The sequence below is a fragment of the Oncorhynchus masou genome, chromosome 5 (assembly GCF_036934945.1).
Source record: "Oncorhynchus masou masou isolate Uvic2021 chromosome 5, UVic_Omas_1.1, whole genome shotgun sequence".
Lineage (NCBI taxonomy): Eukaryota > Metazoa > Chordata > Actinopteri > Salmoniformes > Salmonidae > Oncorhynchus > Oncorhynchus masou.
In genome coordinates this window covers 30,289,774-30,311,917 of record NC_088216.1, presented here as the reverse complement: position 1 = coordinate 30,311,917, position 22,144 = coordinate 30,289,774, and the positions used below count along the sequence as shown (strand labels likewise).

Here is a 22,144-nt window from a genome sequence, read left to right as displayed (position 1 = left end):
TGTTTATACCTGGTTCTAACAGGTATAATTTGTTATTTTCTTGTCCACATTCTGATTGTGCCCACATTTTTAGACAGGTGTAGACAATTAAAAGACACATTTATCTAATTGTGATCAGATCTTCCTGACCAACTCCAGAGGTAGTCGGGAACCATTGTAGCTGGATATCAATCAAGTGGAAACAGATCTGGACGACGAAGCCATTGAAATCATCATTATACAGGTCTATAAATTAGTCTTAAAATTAATAGATGAACATTATTTTGAAAGAATATCTGTCAAAAAAAATGTACATACAGGGTACATGTACATAACGGGATATCTGGTCACCATGTTGACAGACAGACATTTTACTTGCATGTGTAGATGCAACAGCTATGTGGGCACAATCAAAATGTGGCTAAGATCAAGAAAGGATAGATGTTAGCACAAGGTATAAACAAGGCTGAAACCATGTGTGCATCTTAAACAGCACACCACTCCCTATTTAGTTCCCTATGGGTCCTGGTCAAAAGTAGTGCACTACAGGGAATAGGGTGCCATTTGGGACGCAGGCCGTCTCTGTTGAAAGCACTACTCATTACTGTGTGTGCCGGTCCTAAAGGAGCTCATTGTACTGTGTTGACTGTTGCATCATACTGGTTATTTTGTGCATAGTGACAGTAGTTTTGTTACACTCAATTGTTGTATTCCACACGGAGAAATGATGGTATGCTAAAGGAAGCGTGACCTTCCATGACACAGAAACAAAAGGACACTAGATGTCACTGCTGTACACAACACAGTATTGTCTGGAAAGGGGGGGATCCTTTTGTAACTTTAATATCTGTGTGCCATCTTTTGAGGCAGTTTCATTATTGTGCAAATGACAAACATATAAACAATGTAAAAAACAAGAAAATATATAAAACATGATAGTTTTTCTGACTGAGCACAAGGCGACTTGTGTTTTATGTCAGAAAACCTCTCATTTTGTGATGCTATGTAATTTACACAACTGATATACAATATAATGAAAAGGCTTAGCCTACTCTGCAAACACAACTGATAACATACTCCCTGAAAAGAGGTTAGTTTATTTTAAAAAAGTTGATTTATTAACAGTTGTGTTAATACATTAATCTAAATAACATTTATATTACTACTACTAAAATCTTATTCAGGAATGGATTGAGTGATGTAAATTATGAGACAAAGGCACAGCAGCTCTAGCCTTGTACAACCATCCTGGACTAGCGAGCTTACATTCTGTTTTACTAAGAGATCATGATGGTAGTACGAGGCTACAACAACTCTATAGTAGAGCTCTGTATGGTCAGTCTAGCACAAGTCAGCGTTTAGAGTAGCGTTTAGAGTAAGCCAACACTGTCCAACTATAATTCGGAATCTTCTTGTATATGTGCACTGTACCAGAATCAGGTTGGAGCCCTTAGGTTGAGGGCCGTCTGCATCCGTTGCCGTCTCTTCTCCATGGCCTGCTGTTTCTTCAGTTCAATCTCCACCACAGAACATTTCCCAGCTGCTTGGGTTGAAGCGAAAGCTGAAGAAAAATGATAAGCAGATGAGTCAAGAGGAGGGTTACACCATCATTGACTCTCAGTGAAGTACAAGTCTAATGAATATTACTATTTTATCACAGCAATAGAAGGGCTCAGTAGTCTGGGGCGAAATGAATGTGAGTAAATGTGAGTAAATGCTTTAACATCCACATTTTTTTTTAAATATTTAACTAGGCAAGTCAGTTAAGAACAAATTCATACATACAATGACGGCCTAGGAACTGTAGGTTACCTGCCGTGTTTAGGGGCAGAACGACAGATTTTAGTTCTGGGATTCGATCTAGCAACCTTTTGGTTACTGGCCCAATGCTCTAACCACTAGGCTACCTGCTGCCCCAAATATCAAATAGCTCCAAATAGCATTAACCTCATAAAATAAGCATTGACATCAATGCGCTTACACGTTTCAAGTTGAGATTCGTGCCTTTTTCACAGCTGCATAACACATTTCTTGCCGTCTCAGACAACTCACGGTAGCTTACCTTTGTCGGTCACAGGGATGGACGTGCAGCCAGACGGTCTCTTAAAGGTGAACCGAGTGGGGGTTTCAGTCACATAGACAGGTGACGGGAATGACGACAGCCGCGCTCCACTCCCAGTGCCTTGTTGATTAGATGTGCTCCCAGCTACACAAGTGCTTTTGACCCGAGTACTTTGGTATGGCCCTTCTGCTGCTGCAGGGTTCTGTAGCCTATACGTGGAGTTAGCGGTAACATTTCCAGCTGAGGAATTGTAACTCGGTCTTTTACAACCAGAGACCACAGTAACAGGTACTTTGTTGTTATTGAAAGAGTGGGTGAAAGTGCTACCATTCCCGGGGGCCGATTGTGAATAAACTGAAATGTTGGGATATTTGGATTGTGTGGTCTCGGTCGTTTGATTGACATTGGATCTGCTGCTATTCAAAGGTGCAGAGACAGGGACAAACATCTGTCTTTCTGTCTGATTACTGGGCAGGGATTGGGTGCGTGTGATAACAGGGTCCTCCATGCTCTGTACCTGGCTTTCCAGGTTATCACATGCTTGACACAATAGGTCATCGTCTTTGTCATCCCAGATGGAGTCAGAAGCAAAGAGAGAGTCCAAGTCGTCCTCTGGAATGACGATGTGGCTAGCTGGGGCCTTGATGACACCTGTTCCCTTCATATTGTTGTTCTCTGTGGGCTTGTGGTAAGAGTTATTATCAACCTGAAGGGGCCACTTTGAATAAGAGTTGGAAGTTTTTGTGCTTGAGCTGGTTGAGATCGATGTACTTTGAAAAAGAGGCACCTGCGGCCAAGCCTTTATTCCATTAGACTGGTGTTGCGTTTGCTGGCTTAGTTGGTTACTGGACTCTATAGACTGAGCTTTGTTGATTGGAACGAGACTTGGTTGGTTTTTCTGTATGTTCCTATGTGGTGCTGGTTTGACAGTGTCGGGGACATTCCCTGCTTTTGGTAATGCATCTGAGAGGATACTTTTCGCTTGTACATTAGGATTTGCTTCAAGCGTGAAGGATTTTCTGTTTTTCACAGTTTCATTCTGTCCTTTAGACATAGCTGGTTTTATGTCTCTACTTCCTTGAAGAGCATTTTTGGAAATGGCTGAGGGGTTGATGTTTTCATGTTTTGTTTCATTCGACCCTCTTTGGGTTGAACAATGATTAGGAGTGGCAAAGAGGTCTGGGTTTTGAGTCATCTCAAAAACCAGCGAGTCATTCAGCAAATCATCATTTTCCCAGTCATCGTCAAAGTTATTATTTGCTGAGCTTCTTTTGACAGGATGCGATGAGGAGACGGTCGAAGTGTGGCCATGTATGGAATCTGGATATTTTCCAGGAATGACTTTGGAGGACACAGTGGGAGCAGTCTTCACCTCCAAGGACCGAGGCAATGAATTCTGACTTAAGTTACCACTTATGTGTTGAGTTGGTCCATCAAATAAAAAATCCATATCATCTTCCATCTCATGGTCAGGGGGTATCTGGTCTTTGGAGTTTCCCGTGCTGTTTGTTTTAAGGGCGGACTGTGTGCTTTCAGGTGTGACATTACTCAGTAAGGGCGGAGGCTGGTTCTCGTTGCCATCTAAATTCAATATGTCCTCCGAGTCTGACAGAAGCTCCAAACTCTGCTCGTGCATATCATTGACTCGTTCTTCGTCTTGCCTTAACATGTTGAAATCAAACTGTTTGGCCAACTTTAAAAGGTCATCCACTCCATTTGGCCTGTAGGGAAAAAAAATAAAAATGTAGATATTTGCAAGTGACAAGCTCTGTTCTAATAACTGTTATGTTGTCTTGGGGATTACCTTGGAGATTTCTTCTTGGCCCTGGGCTGCTGCATCTCTGGGGTGCAGGGAATAGCACTGTCTCCAATCCACTGGAGCAAGGATGACTCTGGAACTACAGGTCTCCCATGCTTAAATAAGATCAATTATACCAAATATTACTACAGTAAATATTTCAGAGCAACATAACATAGTATCTGTGAGTATTGAACAGCACTATACTAAGAAAGAGCCCAATGAAGAAGAATGAAAAATCACATCACATCACTAGGTCTGGTAATGAACATTGTTCTAGTTTGAACATTAAAAAAAATTTATTTAATGGCACACTTGTGGCTAGCTAGCCAGAGTGTTACCAACCTTGGGAGCTATCCTGTTGACGATTTCGGAAATGTCCACAATTCCAACATTTGCAGAGTACTTCTTGCCTCTTTTGCTAACTAAGAAGGAACATGAAAAAAAGTTAAGACAGATAAGCTGAGGTAAACTTTAAAAAAATGTAACAATGCTTAGCCCGGCTACATGTATAGTTATATTGACATGTAAATATAATTACCTGTCCTAAGGGGTGAAGGGGAAGTGGCATCCCAAATGATATCCTGTTGAAGTTCTGATTCATTCATTGGTGACTCTCCTTTGTTGAATACATTGCTGTATCTTGATCTTGTCACACGAGTTGGCGTCTTGAAATCTGATGTTAGATATGTGAATGATTATGTAATTGTAATTGGCACACGTGGTAACAGTTAGCTAACTAACTAGCTAAACTAAAAAAGTATCTAGCTACATGCCAGCTACTCCTAGCTAGTTAGCAAACTAAACTTAATTCAACATGGAGTGGAGTTTACTCAGCTACTAGCTAGCTTTGTGCACCATCTAGCTAGAACATAGCTAATGTTATATACGCTAACTAGCTAGCACAAGTAACATTAGAAGATCAACACCGTACATTGGCTAGGTACGTTACATAGCTAATACGCTGTTTTCATAGCTTACGGGCAACAGGAATAGCTATTTAGCTGAATCAGTGGCTGGTCATTTCAACACATCATTCGTGGCTTGCAAGCTACTGACCTTGACAGGTTTTTGGAAAATCAATGAGAGATGGAGTTGGTTGCGTTTGTTTAGGGCTTCTTCTCAGTCTGTTTGTTTTCGGTTTCCCTCCACCTTGCTTGCTCTCGTCTGTCATATTGTTCGCAAGGACAGTAACTGGCATTTATAGTGAAACTTTAGATATAGATATGTAGGTACCAGAATGTATTTAAATACATCGTGTAATAGCGAAATGTAGACAAGTTGTTTTGGAACAAAACGTCAGAGATTCAAAAATTCCGCCATGTTGTTCCCATGATTCAGTTCGACTTCCGTTTCAGAACGTTTTCTTTTTCCGAGGGAATCCAATTTGCGTTGTTGCTGCGCATCAAATACAAGCATGCATAGAGATACAACGACAACATACAACTAAAATAGCTACTGTTCCGAATTGGAAATGTTAGATTTGTTATGAATTATTTTGTTACATTTGGTTAAATAAAGGATACATTACATTCGTATTATTATTTATGTATATATTCAATAGCATAGTCCATGTGTATTATGTGGTCTAGATCTTTATGGCACAGCTTTCTCTGAAGCCATGGTGTCCGTTTATCATCAAGCCCATCTTCCCACCCGCCCCCTTTACTTACTACAGTTGGCCTACTGTTATTATTATTATTTATTTTTTATGTAACTTTAATGTAAATGGAAAACGTATATTTTTTTACATTTCAAACAAGCAATTGACATTTCACTTTTTTCATTTTTTGTTCTTGAAAAAAAAAACTTATGAGAAATTGTATGAATTGTATTTCCATTTTTGTCGGTGGCTCCTATAATATATTTCATATGGGCCTCATCAGGCTCTTTCTCAGAAAAGACTGGAGGCAATGTCTGCTGCTACAGCATGGTGAAAAGTCACAGTAACACCTTCTGTCACACCAAATGTGAACATTCCGCCTAAATGATAGTGAGATGAAAGAGCAGGGGCCATAGGCCCGTCACTTCCAATTTAGGTATGAAGCGTCAAACCCACAGCCAGGAGATGCCTTGGTGGCCTCTTTTGTTGGAAAATTCAAAACCAAAATGTAATTTGCCTTGGAGGGAATACCATGACTGTACAGAGCCCCAAACCTCAACACATTGACCGTACTTCATTTGTTTATCTAGCCATAGGTGATTATATGGCACCTAATGGCGAAGCACTAATTGGTGAGTTCATTAGGCGAATGTCATTGGTGTGAATGGAGCATATTGCAGATCACAGTTGTGGTAGTTTGGTGGAATTTCTGAGCGAACTCCAGCACTGTCTGCTCCTCTTGTGCCTGAGTGCTTTCCACTGGCAGTGTGGGGGTTCATCAGAAACCAGTGGGCATAAATTTGAACGGCAAGATATAAGCATACAGATAAATGTAAGTCCTTGCAGGCTACAATGGGTGATAATCTGGACATATAGAATACGTCAAATATTTGCTGGCTCCTCTAGGCTACTTCTGTGTGTTTACATACTGTTGAGCTTCCAACGAGGGTGGAGTTAGTTATGTATCCCTTGGTGATTCCGGACTGTGACGAAACCCCTAGCATTCATCAACATCCCTTCACTTTGAAATGCCATACCACTGCAACTGGCTCCTGTCCAAGGACAGATATGCACGATATTTCATGGAGGGTGCCTCGGAATAGAATACCCTGCTGTGCTAAAGAAAACTTTGTGTTTCTATGCACTGAAAAACAATCCATCGCCGTGCTGTCAGGGGGGAAAAGGTACATACCTGTTTTTTGCATTAGAGTGGGTAGGCTTCTATTGGGCAAAATAACGTTTTCCCCAAAAATATTTCAAATGTGAGCCGTGACAATGGCCCAGGCTCTAATTTAAGAGCACAGACCTTTCAGGTCAACAGATCTCTTTAGAGCCGCCTCAGATGATGTTTTGTAATCTCTACTCAATCATTGTCTACTTAGGCCTACACTCTTAGGAATAAAGGGTTCCAAAAGGGTTCTTTGCAGAGAGATAGGGTTCTACCGAGAACAGTTTTGATCAGAAGAACCTTTTTTGGAAGACAAGGGTTCTTTGTAAGGCAAAGGGTTCTACCTAGAACCTTTATCATACTAAGAATTGTTTTTGCCAATGAAGGGTTCTTTGATGATTCTTTGGAAGGTAAGAATGGTTCTACATAGAACCATATATAATATTTCCCAGCATGCTCTATTGCAGGGAGATTTTACTAATTGTTTGTTTTAGTGTAGTATCTGTGTTTTTGCATGTACATTGATTGGTTGATATGTTTTATGCTACACAAATAAATAAAACTATAAATAACATAGTTTTCTAAACAAATCCAATCAGTTGGATTTATTGCACACATTACTGACATGGTTGTTCCAGTTTAGATGATTGAGGTAGTCTGTATTTAATCTTCCCTAACCTGGCAGTCATTCTGAATGCAGGTAATTAACAATTCCACTTGTTGGATATCCTAACTCTGGCTGGATTCCAATAGGAATTACACATCACTTTGCAAGCCAGCATAATGTGACTTGCAGAACTAGTGTGGCCTGTAAACCAGGAGATTCCTAACACCACTGTGTTAGGGTTTAACTAGGCCCCTCAAAGAAAGGCCTTATGATATATGTAATGTATTGTCATAAATAATCACATTTTAAAGGATAATAAGGCTTGTGGGAAACCGTTCATAGAGGGTTCTAGGAAGAACCTTCCAACGATTAAAGGGTTCGCCTTCCAACGATTAAAGGGTTCTTGGTAGAACCCTTCATAGACGCTTCTAGGAATAACCTTTAGATGATAAAACGGTTATTTGTAGAACCATTCATAGAGGGTTCTAGGCTGAACCCTTCATAGAGGGTTCTAGGTAGTACCACATTGATTATTTGATTAACCCTGCATAGAGGGCAAAGCCCCCCTCTGAGCAAGGCCCCAACCACCCTATTGTTAAAAAAAACAAACTTTACAGACTATGAGTGGTCTTGTTGCACAACATGTAATGAGGACATGAATAAGTGTTGCCATACAACACTCCTTCCGGGCCCTCCAACTGCTCTTAAACTCTAGTAAAACCAAATGCATGCTTTTCAACCGTTCGCTGCCCGCACCCGCCCGCCCGACTAGCATCACCACCCTGGACGTTCCGACCTAGAATATGTGGACAACTATAAATACTTAGGTGTCTGGCTAGACTGTAAACTCTCCTTCCAGACTCATATTAAACATCTCCAACCCAAAATCAAATCTAGAATCGGCTTTCTATTTCGCGACAAAGCCTCCTCTACTCACGCCGCCAAACTTACCCTAGTAAAACTGACTATCCTACCGATCCTCGACTTCGGCGATGTCATCTACAAAATAGCTTCCAATACTCTACTCAGCAAACTGGAAGCAGTCTACCACAGTGCCATACATTTTGTTACCAAATCAACTTATACCACCCACCACTGCGACCTGTATGCTCTAGTCGGCTGGCCCTCGCTACATATTAGTCGCCAGACCCACTGGCTCCAGGTCATCTATAAGTCTATGCTAGGTAAAGCTCCGACTTATCTCAGTTCACTGGTCACGATAACAACAGCTACCCTTGGCACACGTTCCAGCAGGTATATCTCACTGATCATCCCCAAAGCCAACAACTCATTTGGCCACCTTTCCTTCCAGTTCTCTGCTGCCAGTGACTGGAACGAATTGCAAAAATCGCTGAGAGACTTTCGTTAGAGACGAAAATAGTTAGAGACTTTTTTTCCCTCACCAACTTTAAACATCAACTATCTGAGCAGCTAACCGATTGCTGCAGCTGTGCATAGTCCATCTGTATGGACCCACCCAATCTACCTACCTCATCCCCATACTGTTTTTATTTTATTTACTTTTCTGCTCTTTTGCACACCAGTATCTCTACTTGCACATCATCATCTGCTCATTCATCACTCCAGTGTTAATCTGCTAAATTGTAATTATTCGCTTCTATGGCCTATTTATTGCCTACCTCCTCATGACTTTTGCACACACTGTATATATACATTATTTTTTCTACTGTGTCATTGACTTGTTTATTGTGTTATTGGCTTGTTTATTGTTTACTCCATGTGTAACTCTGTGTTGTTGTCTGTGTCACACTGCTTTGCTTTATCTTGGCCAGGTCACAGTTGCAAATGAGAACTTGTTCTCAACTAGCCGACCTGGATTAAATAAAGGTGAAATTAAAAAAATAATAAGGGGTCCTTGTGGTATAGCTGGCCCTGCTCATTCCTTATTATATACTGAAGAAAAATATAAATGCAACATGCAACAATTTCAATGATTTTACTGAGTTACAGTTTATAAATGAAATCAGTCAATTGAAATAAATTCATTAGGCCCTAATCTATGGATTTCACATGACTGGGCAGGGGCGCAGCCATGGGTGGGCCTTGGAGGTCATAGGCTGGGAGTCAGGCCCAGTCAATCAGAATGAGTTTTTCCCTCCAAAAGGGCTTTATTACAGACAGAAATATTCCTCCGTTTCATCAGCTGTCCAGATGGCTGATCTCAGACGATCCCGCAGGTGAAGAAGCCGGATGTGGAGGTCCTCGGCTGGCGTGGTTACACATGGACTGCAGTTGTGAGGCTGGTTGAACGTTCTGCCAAAGTCTCTAAAACAGCATTGGAGGAGGCTTATGGTAGAGAAATTAATATTATGTTCTCTGGCAACAGCTCAGGTGGACATTCCTGCAGTCAGCATGCCAATTGCACGCTCCCTCAAAACTCCAGACATCTGTGGCATTGTGTTGTATGACAAACCTGTACATTTTAGAGTGGCCTTTTATTGTCCCCAGCACAAGGTGCACCTGTGTAATGATCATGCTGTTATCATGCATATCAACTTCTTGATATGCCACACCTGTCAGGTGGATGGATTAATCTTGGTAAAGGAGAAATGCTCATTAACCGTGATGTAAACAAATTTGTGCACAGCATTTGAGAGAAATAATCTTTTAGTGTGGGACATTTCTGGGATATTTTATTACAGCTCATGAAACATGGGACCAACACTTTATAAACACGTTGCGTTTATATTTTTTTTCAGTGTAATTTAGGATTTTAGACAAATCTGACGGAGTTAACCAAATTTCCGGATACATCTTTTAGGAATCCAAGTTTTGAGAGAAATATTCTTTAAAGTCACAGTGTGTCACGCCCTGACCTTAGAGATCCTTTTTTTTCTCTATGTTTGGGTAGGTCAGGGTGTGACTCGGGTGGGAAAGTCTATGTTTTCTATTTCTTTGTTTTTGGCCATGTGTGTGTGTGTGTGTGTGTGTGTGTGTGTGTGTGTGTGTGTGTGTGTGTGTGTGTGGTTCCCAATCAGAGGCAGCTGTCTATCATTGTCTCTGATTGGGGATCACATATAAGTTGTCATTTTCCTTTTGGGTTTTGTGGGATCTTGTTTTCTGTTTAGTATCTGAGCCTGACAGAACTGTGCACTTTCATTTTTTGTCTTTGTTATTTTGTTTGGTGCCATCAATAAAAATATGATGTACGCCTACACCGCTGCGCCTTGGTCTCCTACAAACGAGAACCGTTACACAGAGGGCTATTGCAAGAAACTATATAAGATAATTTGTCAGTTAAAATCCATTATCAAATCTAATTTTATTTGTCACATACACATGGTTAGCAGATGTTGATGAGAGTGTAGCAAAATGATTGTGCTTCTAGTTCCGGCCGTGCGGTAATATCAAACAAGTAATCTAACAATTTCACAATAACTACCTTATTGTTTGGGGGCAAAAAAAGTATTTAGTCAGCCACCAATTGTGCAAGTTCTCCCACTTAAAAAGACGAGAGAGGCCTGTAATTTTCATCATAGGTACACTTCAACTATGACAGACAAAATGAGAAAAAAAATCCAGAAAATCACATTGTAGGATTTCTAATGAATTTATTTGCAAATTATGGTGGAAAATAAGTATTTGGTCACCGACAAACAAGCAAGATTTCTGGCTCTCACAGACCTGTAATTTCTTTTTAAGAGGCTACTCTGTCCTCCACTTGTTACCTGTATTAATGGCACCTGCTTGAACTTGTTATCAGTATAAAAGACACCTGTCCACAGCCTCAAACAGTCCCACTCCAAACTCCACTATGGCCAAGACCAAAGAGCTGTCAAAAGACACCAGAAACAAAATTGTAGACCTGTACCAGGCTGGGATGACTGAATCCGCAATAGGTAAGCAGCTTGGTTTGAAGAAATCAACTGTGGGAGCAATTATTAGGAAATGGAAGACATACAAGACCACTGATAATCTCCCTCGATCTGGGGATCCACGCAAGATCTCACCCTGTGGGGTCAAAATGATCACAAGAATGGTGAGCAAAACTCCCAGAACCACACGGGGGGACCTAGTGAATGACCTGCAGAGAGCTGGGACCAAAGTAACAAAGCCTACCATCAGTAACACACTACGCCGCCAGGGACTCAAATCCTGCAGTTCCAGACGTGTCCCCCTGCTTAAGCCAGTACATGTCCAGGCCCGTCTGAAGTTTGCTAGAGAGCATTTGGATGATCCAGAAGAAGATTGGGAGAATGTCATATGGTCAGATGAAACCAAAATATAACTTTTTGGTAAAAACTCAACTCGTCGTGTTTGGAGGACAAAGAATGCTGAGTTGCATCCAAAGAACACCATACCTGCTGTGAAGCATGGGGGTGGAAACATCATGCTTTGGGGCTGTTTTTCTGCAAAGGGACCAGGACGACTGATCCATGTAAAGGAAGAATGAATGGGGCCATGTATCATGAGATTTTGAGTGAAAACCTCCTTCCATCAGCAAGGGCATTGAAGATGAAACGTTGCTGGGTCTTTCAGCATGACAATGATCCCAAACACACCGCCCGGGCAATGAAGGAGTGGCTTCGTAAGAAGCATTTCAAGGTCCTGGAGTGGCCTAGCCAGTCTACAGATCTCAACCCCATAGAAAATATTTGGAGGGAGTTGAAAGTCTGTGTTGCCCAGCAACAGCCCCAAAACATCACTGCTCTAGAGGAGATCTGCATGGAGGAATCGGCCAAAATACCAACAACAGTGTGTGAAAACCTTGTGAAGACTTACAGAAAACGTTTGACCTCTGTCATTGCCAACAAAGGGTATATAACAAAGTATTGAGATAAACTTTTGTTATTGACCAAATACTTATTTTCCACCATAATTTGCAAATAAATTCATTAAAAATCCTACAATGTGATTTTCTGGATTTTTTTTTCTCATTTTGTTTGTGTACCTATGATGAAAATTACAGGCATCTCTCATCTTTTTAAGTGGGAGAACTTGCATAATTGGTGGCTGACTAAATTATTTTTTGCCCCACTGTAGGTATACCTCTTGTCCAGATGGGTTAGGGCATTGTGCAGTGTGATTGCGATTGCGTTGTCTGGAGGTGATATGATCCTCGACTAGTCTCTCAAAGCACTTCATGACGGAAGTGAGTGATAGTCGTTTAACTCAGTTACCTTAGCTTTTTTTGGGAACAGGAACAATGGTGGCCCTCTTGAAGCATGTGGGAACAGCAGACTGGGATAGGGATTGATTGAATATGTCCGTAAACACACCAGCCAGCTGGTCTGCGCATGCGGCTAGGGATGCCGTCTGGGCCGGGAGCTTTGCCAGTTTTTAGAATTTTAAACAGTTTTTTTTGGAGAGTTTGTAACAGGGATCCTTTGGCCGGATAAAGGCATTTACAGGGTAACAGTATAGCTTCCTTCCCCTTGCTCGAACCAGGGTCCCTCTGCACACATCAACAACTGACATCCACGAAGCATAGTTACCCATCGCGCCACAAAAGCCGCGGCCCTTGCAGAGCAAGGGGAACAACTACTTCAAGGCCTCAGAGCGAGTGATGTCACCGATTGAAACGCTATTAGCGCGCACCACCGCTAACTAGCTAGCCATTTCACATTGGTTACACAGGCATAGAGCCGACATGGAAGTGAATAATATTGAAAGTATTTAGAAAATTCTCAAACAAATCTTTTCCATTATAAAATTATCCCAAATGTAAATATGAATCTTAAATTATGCAATTAAATCACATTTGCTCAACTGTAAAATGAAAGTTTCCCTATCAAACAAAGATTGTCCCAACTTTCAAGAATCTCTGAGCTAATTTCCTGCGATTCTACATATTTTGCCGTGAGCCTTAAAGTAAATATCCTCTAATTCTAAACATTTCTTTCTTGGCTTATGACATGTCCATATGCTATCTGGGGGGGCTGACCTCTGTGGGAACTCCAACCCCTTTCCCCCCCAAAATAATATTTTTATTGTGGGTTGGGTGCCCCCAAAGCTTGTGGGGACGTAACTATTGTCTCAGAAAGTATATCAACGTAACGGTCTCTGTGGATGATAATGATTCCGGAGAGCTGCAACAGGTTTATTTTTTGATTTTCCTGGTATTTTTAACCAAGCTGCCAAGAAACTGTCAATGTGTTTCGGCCACATTTATTTGCAGAATAAAATGAGAGAAATTAGGCAATTTAACAGTTATGAGAAATAGGGTGCTTTGTTGAGAGTGAAAAAAGACAGTTTAGCAAAGGCCGCTTTTGCGATTTGCTGCCTTTAAGAATCTCAGAATTCCCCCAAAACTGGAAAGTGTCTGCTTCCGTGGAAACATTTGTCCCGAAATTGTGTCATCCAGAACGAAAGAAAAAATCATTTCAAAGTGATCAGGAAAAAATATTTCCTAATTCAAAACAGTGGAGTCATTGCTTAACTGCTGAAAAACAAGGATATTTCTGGAAAGAATGTCACTTCAGAAAAGCATGAAGCACTTTTTCATAGAAAAACATTTAACTTAATGAAACATGGGGGTTGGCACTTGACTCAGAGAAGAAGCCAGATGAAGCTATAAAAAACAACAACCGAGCAGACACGATGTCACAACCGCATTGAATGTCTTCCTTTGACTATCGGAATCACTTTTAATAGTGGGAGATGTGCAGCTAAACTCTTGGCCACGCTTGAAACGGAACATCATCGGTAAACACATTTGTTAAGTCTCCCCGAGCGTCAGCGTACCGTTTACCCACGCTGCACTTGAAATATAATGTTTCCAGAGCCCCCTTTAGATTTCCACTTCAACACACACTTTAATGTGTGCAAATGACTCTCGACTACAGTTTCATTACCGGACCATAAATTATATAATAAGTGGTTCAGTCAGATCCAACTGAAAGCCCTCCAAAAAGTTACCCCTGAAAGTGCCCACTTATTCGCTTCATTGTCAAATATGCATGTGTTTAAGTTGAGTTTAATACAGCATTTATTGCCACTGACTGGTCTGAGCTATTGTAATGTAATGCAATGCATGTAATATTGCTTTGAGTTCCTAGTACTGTGGGAAGTATGAATGGGAGACACGGAACACAGCTCAATAAAGTTGTGTGTCCCGAGGGAAAAGGGCAGCATTTGTCAGTCATGTCAAGAGGTGCCAGTGAGATCTCCAGCCATCCTTAAACAATGCTTAAAGCAACGAACACTGCATGAACAGTGATTGCCTTATTGTGTTTGAGTTTGGCTGAAGCAGTACTCCTCCACTGAAAGCAGGAAGTGTCCAAACTTGACTCTTAACCGAGCACATAGGTCCTACATGGGATGGATGATTGAGAACGTGGTTCGTTTAGGCTTTGTTTCATTTCCTAACATGGAAATCCTAGGATACGTTAAAGTACAGCAGCAGAACCCATTTCAATCAAATGAGCTTGTTAGGGCGTTCTTAAAAACAACACTGTAATAGCAAGGGTCTGCAATAAAGCATGTTCATGAAGCACCATTATTATTCAACCTCCAAGCCACCTGTCGTGCGATGATCTTACACCTACCTGCAACCATACAGCGTTTCAGAAAAGGAGTGCTAATCTAGCACCAGTTTTGCCTTTTAGATCACAAAGTAAGACATTACAGGGGAGACCTGAGTGTAGAACAGCACTCGTATGAATACAGTCTCAGGTCTACTCTGAGTTGCTTTATGAATACAGTCGCAGGTCTACTCTGAGTTGCTTTATGAATACAGTCGCAGGTCTACTCTGAGTTGCTTTATGAATACAGTCTCAGGTCTACTCTGAGTTGCTTTATGAATACAGTCTCAGGTCTACTCTGAGTTGCTTTATGAATACAGTCGCAGGTCTACTCTGAGTTGCTTTATGAATACAGTCTCAGGTCTACTCTGAGTTGCTTTATGAATACAGTCTCAGGTCTACTCTGAGTTGCTTTATGAATACAGTCTCAGGTCTACTCTGAGTTGCTTTATGAATACAGTCTCAGGTCTACTCTGAGTTGCTTTATGAATACAGTCTCAGGTCTACTCTGAGTTGCTTTATGAATACAGTCGCAGGTCTACTCTGAGTTGCTTTATGAATACAGTCTCAGGTCTACTCTGAGTTGCTTTATGAATACAGTCTCAGTTCTACTCTGAGTTGCTTTATGAATACAGTCTCAGGTCTACTCTGAGTTGTTGAATACAGTCTCAGGTCTACTCTTAGTTGCTTTATGAATACAGTCTCAGGTCTACTCTGAGTTGCTTTATGAATACAGTCTCAGGTCTACTCTGAGTTGCTTTATGAATACAGTCTCAGGTCTACTCTGAGTTGCTTTATGAATACAGTCTCAGGTCTACTCTGAGTTGCTTTATGAATACAGTCTCAGGTCTACTCTGAGTTGCTTTATGAATACAGTCTCTGAGTTGCTTTATGAATACAGTCTAGGTCTCTGAGTTGCTTTATGAATACAGTCTCAGGTCTACTCTGAGTTGCTTTATGAATACAGTCTCAGGTCTACTCTGAGTTGCTTTATGAATACAGTCGCAGGTCTACTCTGAGTTGCTTTATGAATACAGTCTCAGGTCTACTCTGAGTTGCTTTATGAATACAGTCTCAGGTCTACTCTGAGTTGCTTTATGAATACAGTCCCAGGTCTACTCTGAGTTGCTTTATGAATACAGTCGCAGGTCTACTCTGAGAGGTTCCACTGAGCACTGTGGTCTGTACAACAGCATAACTTGTTTCCCAGACTCCTTTCATATCTGGTTCCCGGGACAGTTCATTCGGAGGCAGAGTGAAGCCTGCTTGGTTGTTTCAGGCCAAGGGCTGTTTCAATTTATGGAGAATCTTTACTGGACTATCGGGAACCGGCCTGCAATCACCGCACCGCAATGAAAAGCTGAGATGATCCGTCTTTGGCAATAGTTGCTTTTATTTTGACTGTACAGATTTGAGATATTACATTTCCCACTACTGTCATATTGGTCTTCATAAGACTGTTTCATCCATCTGTGCAACTTTTATGGACACTATTTCTCCATTTGCTTGCGCCCCTGAGAGATGAACGTAAAGTGCTCTACCATCAGAGAGATGTAAAAAGTTAATGGAGTTGAAGAGGACTTTCAGGACAGGGGTGTTGTCCTGCTATAGCCTACAAACACCTTGCAGCATAATGCTATTGCAACAGGTTTAGGTATCTAATGGTACATGTTGTGCCGACTCATCCACCAGCCAGATCTTTTATCTGGAATAGCAATTAGCTTGGGGACAAGCTTACATGTGATTCCATATCCATACATTAGTTAAAAATTTTTTTTAAAAAAACAGGCTAAAAGCAATACGATAAACTTAACATGGATAGTGCATCAAAAGCTGCTAAGATCTACCTTGAGATGCATAGAACGTTTGCTCAAACCATACACACTACATGCCTTTCCCCCGTTTGATACAGTCAAAGGCTCCGCAAGCTTTCCTTCTTTCAATATCACCTCTATATCACAATCAGAGATTGCAGAACCCACCACGGTGACTCTATTTCCTGCAGGGGGTGGCTGGCAGTGACCAACTCCGACAGGGGTCATTATGACTGTTTATGTCTCTTCCATCCCGGGGCCGGCCCGGCTCCTGTGTCGCCATGCTTCGCCTGCGCCCCACTCCCATGATGGATGACAAAGCGAGGCAGTCTTATTGGAAAAAGGCTTGATTTACAGCAAGGCTGTCTGCCACCGGGCTAATGGCTTAATTTCTCTCTCTACTCCGCTCGGCCTGCACGTGATGTCATCAGCCCCAAGGTCGTTTGTTCGTTGAGCCCCGATATGGCTCTTTGTTGTGGTGTCCAGAGGAGTAAGGGGGGAGGGGGTAATGTGCCTTTGATCAGTGGTACTTGCGAGACCATGTGTGTGCGTGTGCACTCTACGAGCTTTTAGCTTAATTACCTTGATTCTGGTGATTATTTATATATGCAGCGTTTTATTATATACACTCTGTATTGCACTTGTGTTACAGTCACCCCCCACCATTGCCCCCTTCTATTTGCCTCCACTCATTCACCCTTGTTGAGTGGCTATTTGAACTCACTGGCGGCATGTCGGCCTTCTACTCCCAGTCCCACCTACTTTAAATTAGTACCATCAAACAAGTGTAGTATATTCTCAGCATGTATGATATCAAACCTCTCTAAACTCACATTACGCTGCAGACAACAAAAGATTAATACTCTTCTGGGATATTTGGTTTCTATTGACAAAGCGACTTGCTTTTGAGCTAACTACCTTACCTAATTGAGCCATCTCTAAAGGTAAATGGACTAGCGTTGGGCCACGGCACTCAGTGTCATTAGTAAGATTAATGTGAGTTTCTCCGCATGCCAGTTTTCCTCTTAGCTATTGATTACTTGTCATTTGGTGTCATTAGGTGTATTGGTAAACAGGAAAAATGAATGGAGTCTAGACAGACTGGGAGTGCAAACAAAGGAGAAATCATTAACTGGAAGGGATGGTGATTTAGAAGTGCCAATGAATAGCGGCCATTCTGAACTGCACATTTCTTGTGAGCTCTTTAAACTTGTAATGCTTTTTTCCATAGTCATAAACACGGAAACTTAGGTTACAGTAACACACACTAGATAAGCTTAACATCAACATCGTGTGCCATGACACTCTTTAACAAGTATAATGGTAGCTTGTGAATGGTTTCTGAAACTATTATATATTACATGTGTGAGGACTTTACAAATTCTTCATATAGACGGGGATTGGCTGACAATGTCAGGCAAATTGTGTGCGCCTATCAATGGGGCCGGAAGCCGTGTGGTGTTACGATTCTGAAAAGTCAGATAGCTAGAAACAATGACAAGAAGCTGCCAATGACAAAAGCTGCCACTAGCTCAAACGAGGTGGCTGGTATCAGATAGTTTTACCTTGTTCTTGATACCATGTCTTGTTTTGACATGTCTATGGCTAAAATTGTAATGATGTATTTGAGAGACAACAAGTGCTGATTGTGCAAATGTATTTGTGTTTTCAATAAACATCTGGAGACTAAATCTAGTTTACATGTTGTCAACAATCTAATCCAACCCTGTCTGTTTTGCCCCGTAGTTGCACAGGTGTCGGTTTTGTTGCTAAACAACCAACTTGTCTATAAGCTTTATAACGTCTTCTTAATTTCAAACCACACTCTGCCACTGCAAGGACCCTGTACCACTGCCCTCTGTATGCCCTACAGCAGGTATTCAATGCCATCTGGGCTACACCAAATAAAAACGTGATTCACATTTTTGTATTTTTTAATTCTTCACATTTTCAAACAGTACATTTATATTTTCCAAAGGGGCTACACATTTGGGTGAGTATTTTTTATCTCGCAAATACAGGTAGCCAAGTCAAATAATTAACATCCAATCACATTAACCGTTACTCTCTCACAGGAAACCTTCACTCTTTCGCAGACTTTTAGAAACGAAACATGACAATTTGAAAAAATAAGCCATTTAGGATATTTTTAAAGTAAGCGACAGCTTTGTGACATCAAATGGACTTTGCTGGCCAAGATGTGTTGGTACCTGTACTGATGGCGCAAAAGCCATGACAGGGAGACATAGTGGAGTGGAGCGTGCAAGCAGTTGCTCCCGACGCCACTTGGGTACACTGCAGCATCCATCGAGAGGCTCTTGCTGCCAAGGGAATGCCTGACAGCTTGAAAGACGTTTTGGACACTACAGTGAAAATGGTTAACTTTGTTAAAGCAAGGCCCCTGAACTCTTCTGCATTATGCAATGATATGGGCAGTGAACATTTAACGCTTTTACAACATACAGAAGTGAACTGGTTATCAATGGGCAAAGTATTGACACATTTTTTTAAATTGAGAAACAAGCTTGAAGTTTCCTTTCTGACCATAAGTGTCTGACCGCTTGCATGATGTCAAGTTTCTCGCAAGACTGGCCTATATGGGTGATGTTTTTTCTCACCTGAATGATCTGAATCTAGGATTACAGGAACTCTCCACAACTATATTCAATGTGCGGGACAAAATTGAAGCCACGATTAAGAAGTTGGAGCTCTTTTCTGTCTGCATTAACAAGGACAACACACAGGTCTTCCCATCATTGTATGATTTTTTTGTGTGCAAACGAACTCAAGCTTACGGACAATGTCAAATGTTATATAGCGAAGCACCTGAGTGAGCTGGGTGCGCAATTACGCAGGTACTTTCCCGAAATGGACGACACAAACAACTGGATTCGTTATCCCTTTCATGCCCTGCCTCCAGTCCACTTACCGATATCTGAACAAGAGAGCCTCATCAAAATTGCAACAAGTGGTTCTGTGAAAATTGAATTTAACCAGATACCACTGCCAGATTTCTGGATAAGGCTGTGCTCAGAGTTTCTTGCCTTGGGAAATCGCTCTGTTAAGACACTGATGCCCTTTGCAACTACTTACCTATGTGAGAGTGGATTCTCGGCCCTCACACACAGGCACAGACTGTGTGTGGAAAATGATTTAAGACTGAGACTCCAATACAACCCAACATTGCAGAGTTATGTGCATCCTTTCAAGCACATCCTTCTCATTAACCTGTGGTGAGTTATTCACCATTTTTTGTCACTTCCCCCGAGCCGGGTTGTGACAAAAACTCACACTCATTCTTATGTTTAATAAATGTATCGTATAGTGTGTGTGTGGCAGGCTTACAATGATGGCAAAAAACAACATTTGAGAGTGTGCTTACCCTGGTGCTAGAAGGGGTACGCAGCTGGAGGTCGAATGTTTGAAGGGGTACGGGACTATAAAAAGTTTGGGAACCACTTCCCTACAGGAAAAAATCAAATCAAACCAAATCAAATCGTATTAGTCACATGCGCTGTATACAACAGGTGTAGACCTTACAGTGAAATGCTTACTTACTAGCCCCTAACCAACAATGCAGTTAAAAAAAATATGGATTAGAATAAGAAATATAAGTAACAAGTAACTAAAGAGCAGCAGTAAAATAACAATAGCGAGACTATATACAGGGGGGTACCGGTGCAGAGTCAATATTCGGGGGCACCGGTTAGTTGAGGTTATATGTATATGCAGGTAGGAATGTCAGCGATTTTTTATGTTTGCCTTTGGTGGGTAAATCATGGTAATTGTTCCTTTAAATGTAGCGACTTCCTGCTCACTGGGTCAATGTCTCCCATTGGGGTAACCCGACCTCCCGCCTTCCTCTCCCGGGGGTAACCATGATCCATGCATCCCTGGATTCCTTGATCCTCTGTCCATCACCCTATACCTTCTCCTCTCCACTGGCGCAAGGAGGTACAACATTTAATCCCATCTTAAATTAAGAGTAATAAATTGTCCCAAAATGTTTTGAACGCACTTGGATTCTACAGGCGGCCGGGAAACGTCCTAGACTTTCGGAGAGACAAAGATGTTGGAAGCTTTTCAAGAGTGGGATTGAGCTCATGGCGAGTGTTACTCTAAAGCAGACTATTGATGGGCTGGGTCACGCACCCAGACCAAGACCTGGAGGAGTGGAAGGGGGAAACTTGCTCTTTAGATTGATGCCTTGCTGGAATTTGGGTATGTTCAGACTAATGTTGGTAATGGGAGTCCAAATTAGGAGCTGCTTTGTTTATATAAACCCCTTACCTCTCTCTGGGCTCTTCGCCTATAGCCTTAGAGGGGTCATCCCATGGACACTCACTACTCCCATCATTCCGAAGGCATATGTATCTCCGTCTGTATCTCTCGCATTCTTTCCTATTGAGCGAACGCACAATGCGGGGCGAAGGGCCTCAGAGCGTTGCTTCAAATCAAAAGTTCACCACACACACACACATGCATGTACTGTACGCACACACACACTGACATGTGCACATGTGAACACACGTGCACACGTGCACATACACACATACACACCTCTCTCCCTCCCGCCACCCCAAAGCCTATTGAGTACGACGTACCTGTCAGACCAGAGGCCGCTGGGGGACTTGTGGAGGGAAAGTGCCTTATGGAGAGAAGTCTGGAATGCACTTGCCTTTAGCGTAACTGGAAAAGCCACCAAAAAAGAAAACACGGCAAACCTATTAATTATCCGTCCCGTGACACTTTTTTCCAACACCGAGACTAGTAAAATATCTCCATACCTCCTGGGCCAGTGATTACGTGTGCATTACCGATTGCACTCTTGCAAAAGGGTGACAAAATCCCATCATACACCCCATCAACTCTCAGTGACTAATTATCTGTAGGAGAGGACTATAGGTTTACAATGTACACACTGTGGTGTGTGTGCCAAATGGCACCCTATTCCCTATACAGTGCACTACATTTGACCAGAGCCCATAGGGAAAAGGGTGCCATTTGGGAGGCACACTGCATGATGTTTTGACTGCCTGTATCGACACGCCTCCATACCACAGCATTAGCAGAGGATTAGAAAACCAACTGGAAAAGTATGCTGAAGTAAGTGTAGCATGAGTATGGCTCATCCAAGTCAGTGGAAGACATGACGTTACATTGAAGCTATTCCATGGACATTATTCTAGAGTCACTAAGGTGTGTCTGGAATGGCACACCATTGTCTAGTGCACTACTTTTCATCCGAGCCCTATGGGCCCTAGTCAAATGTAGTGCACTACACAGGGCTCTGATCAAAAGAAGTCGAAAAAAGTATTAGTATTAGTATATTTGTATTAGTATTTGTATTGATTATGGATCCCCATTAGCTGCTTCCTGGGGTCTTGCAAAATTAAGGCAGTTAATACAATTTTTAAAAACATTACAATACATTCACAGATTTCACAACACACTGTGTGCCCCCAGGCCCCTACTCCACCACTACCACATATCTACAGTACTAATTCCATGTGTACGTGTGTGTATAGTGCGTATGTTATTGCGGGTGTGTGTGTGTGTGTATGCATATGTCTGTGCCTATGTTTGTGTTGCTTCAAAGTATTTTTATCTGTTTTTAATATGTAATTTT

The 22,144-nt window shown here is 41.7% G+C and overlaps 1 protein-coding gene across 1 annotated transcript; it reads right to left on the bottom strand.

Moving 5' to 3' along the window:
* Nucleotides 1-796: 796 nt before the first annotated feature.
* etaa1a (ETAA1 activator of ATR kinase a) lies at nt 797-5,170 on the bottom strand. Its single transcript, XM_064955075.1, has 6 exons — nt 4,899-5,170; nt 4,381-4,515; nt 4,185-4,264; nt 3,846-3,955; nt 2,042-3,762; nt 797-1,540 (listed from the first exon to the last, which is right to left on the bottom strand). Exons 1-6 carry the CDS (start codon nt 5,038-5,040, stop codon nt 1,416-1,418), a joined length of 2,313 nt encoding a protein of 770 aa, XP_064811147.1. The 5' UTR covers nt 5,041-5,170; the 3' UTR covers nt 797-1,415.
* Between the last annotated feature and the right edge of the window lie 16,974 nt (nt 5,171-22,144).

Coding starts and splice junctions, on each gene's coding strand:
- etaa1a (XM_064955075.1), bottom strand. CDS start 5,040: ATGCCAGTTACTGTCCTTGCGAACAATATGACAGACGAGAGCAAGCAA. Junction 4,516..4,898: donor TTTTCCAAAAACCTGTCAAG/GTCAGTAGCTTG, acceptor ATCTAACATCAG/ATTTCAAGACGCCAACTCGT. Junction 3,763..3,845: donor GCCAAGAAGAAATCTCCAAG/GTAATCCCCAAG, acceptor TTTTCCCTACAG/GCCAAATGGAGTGGATGACC.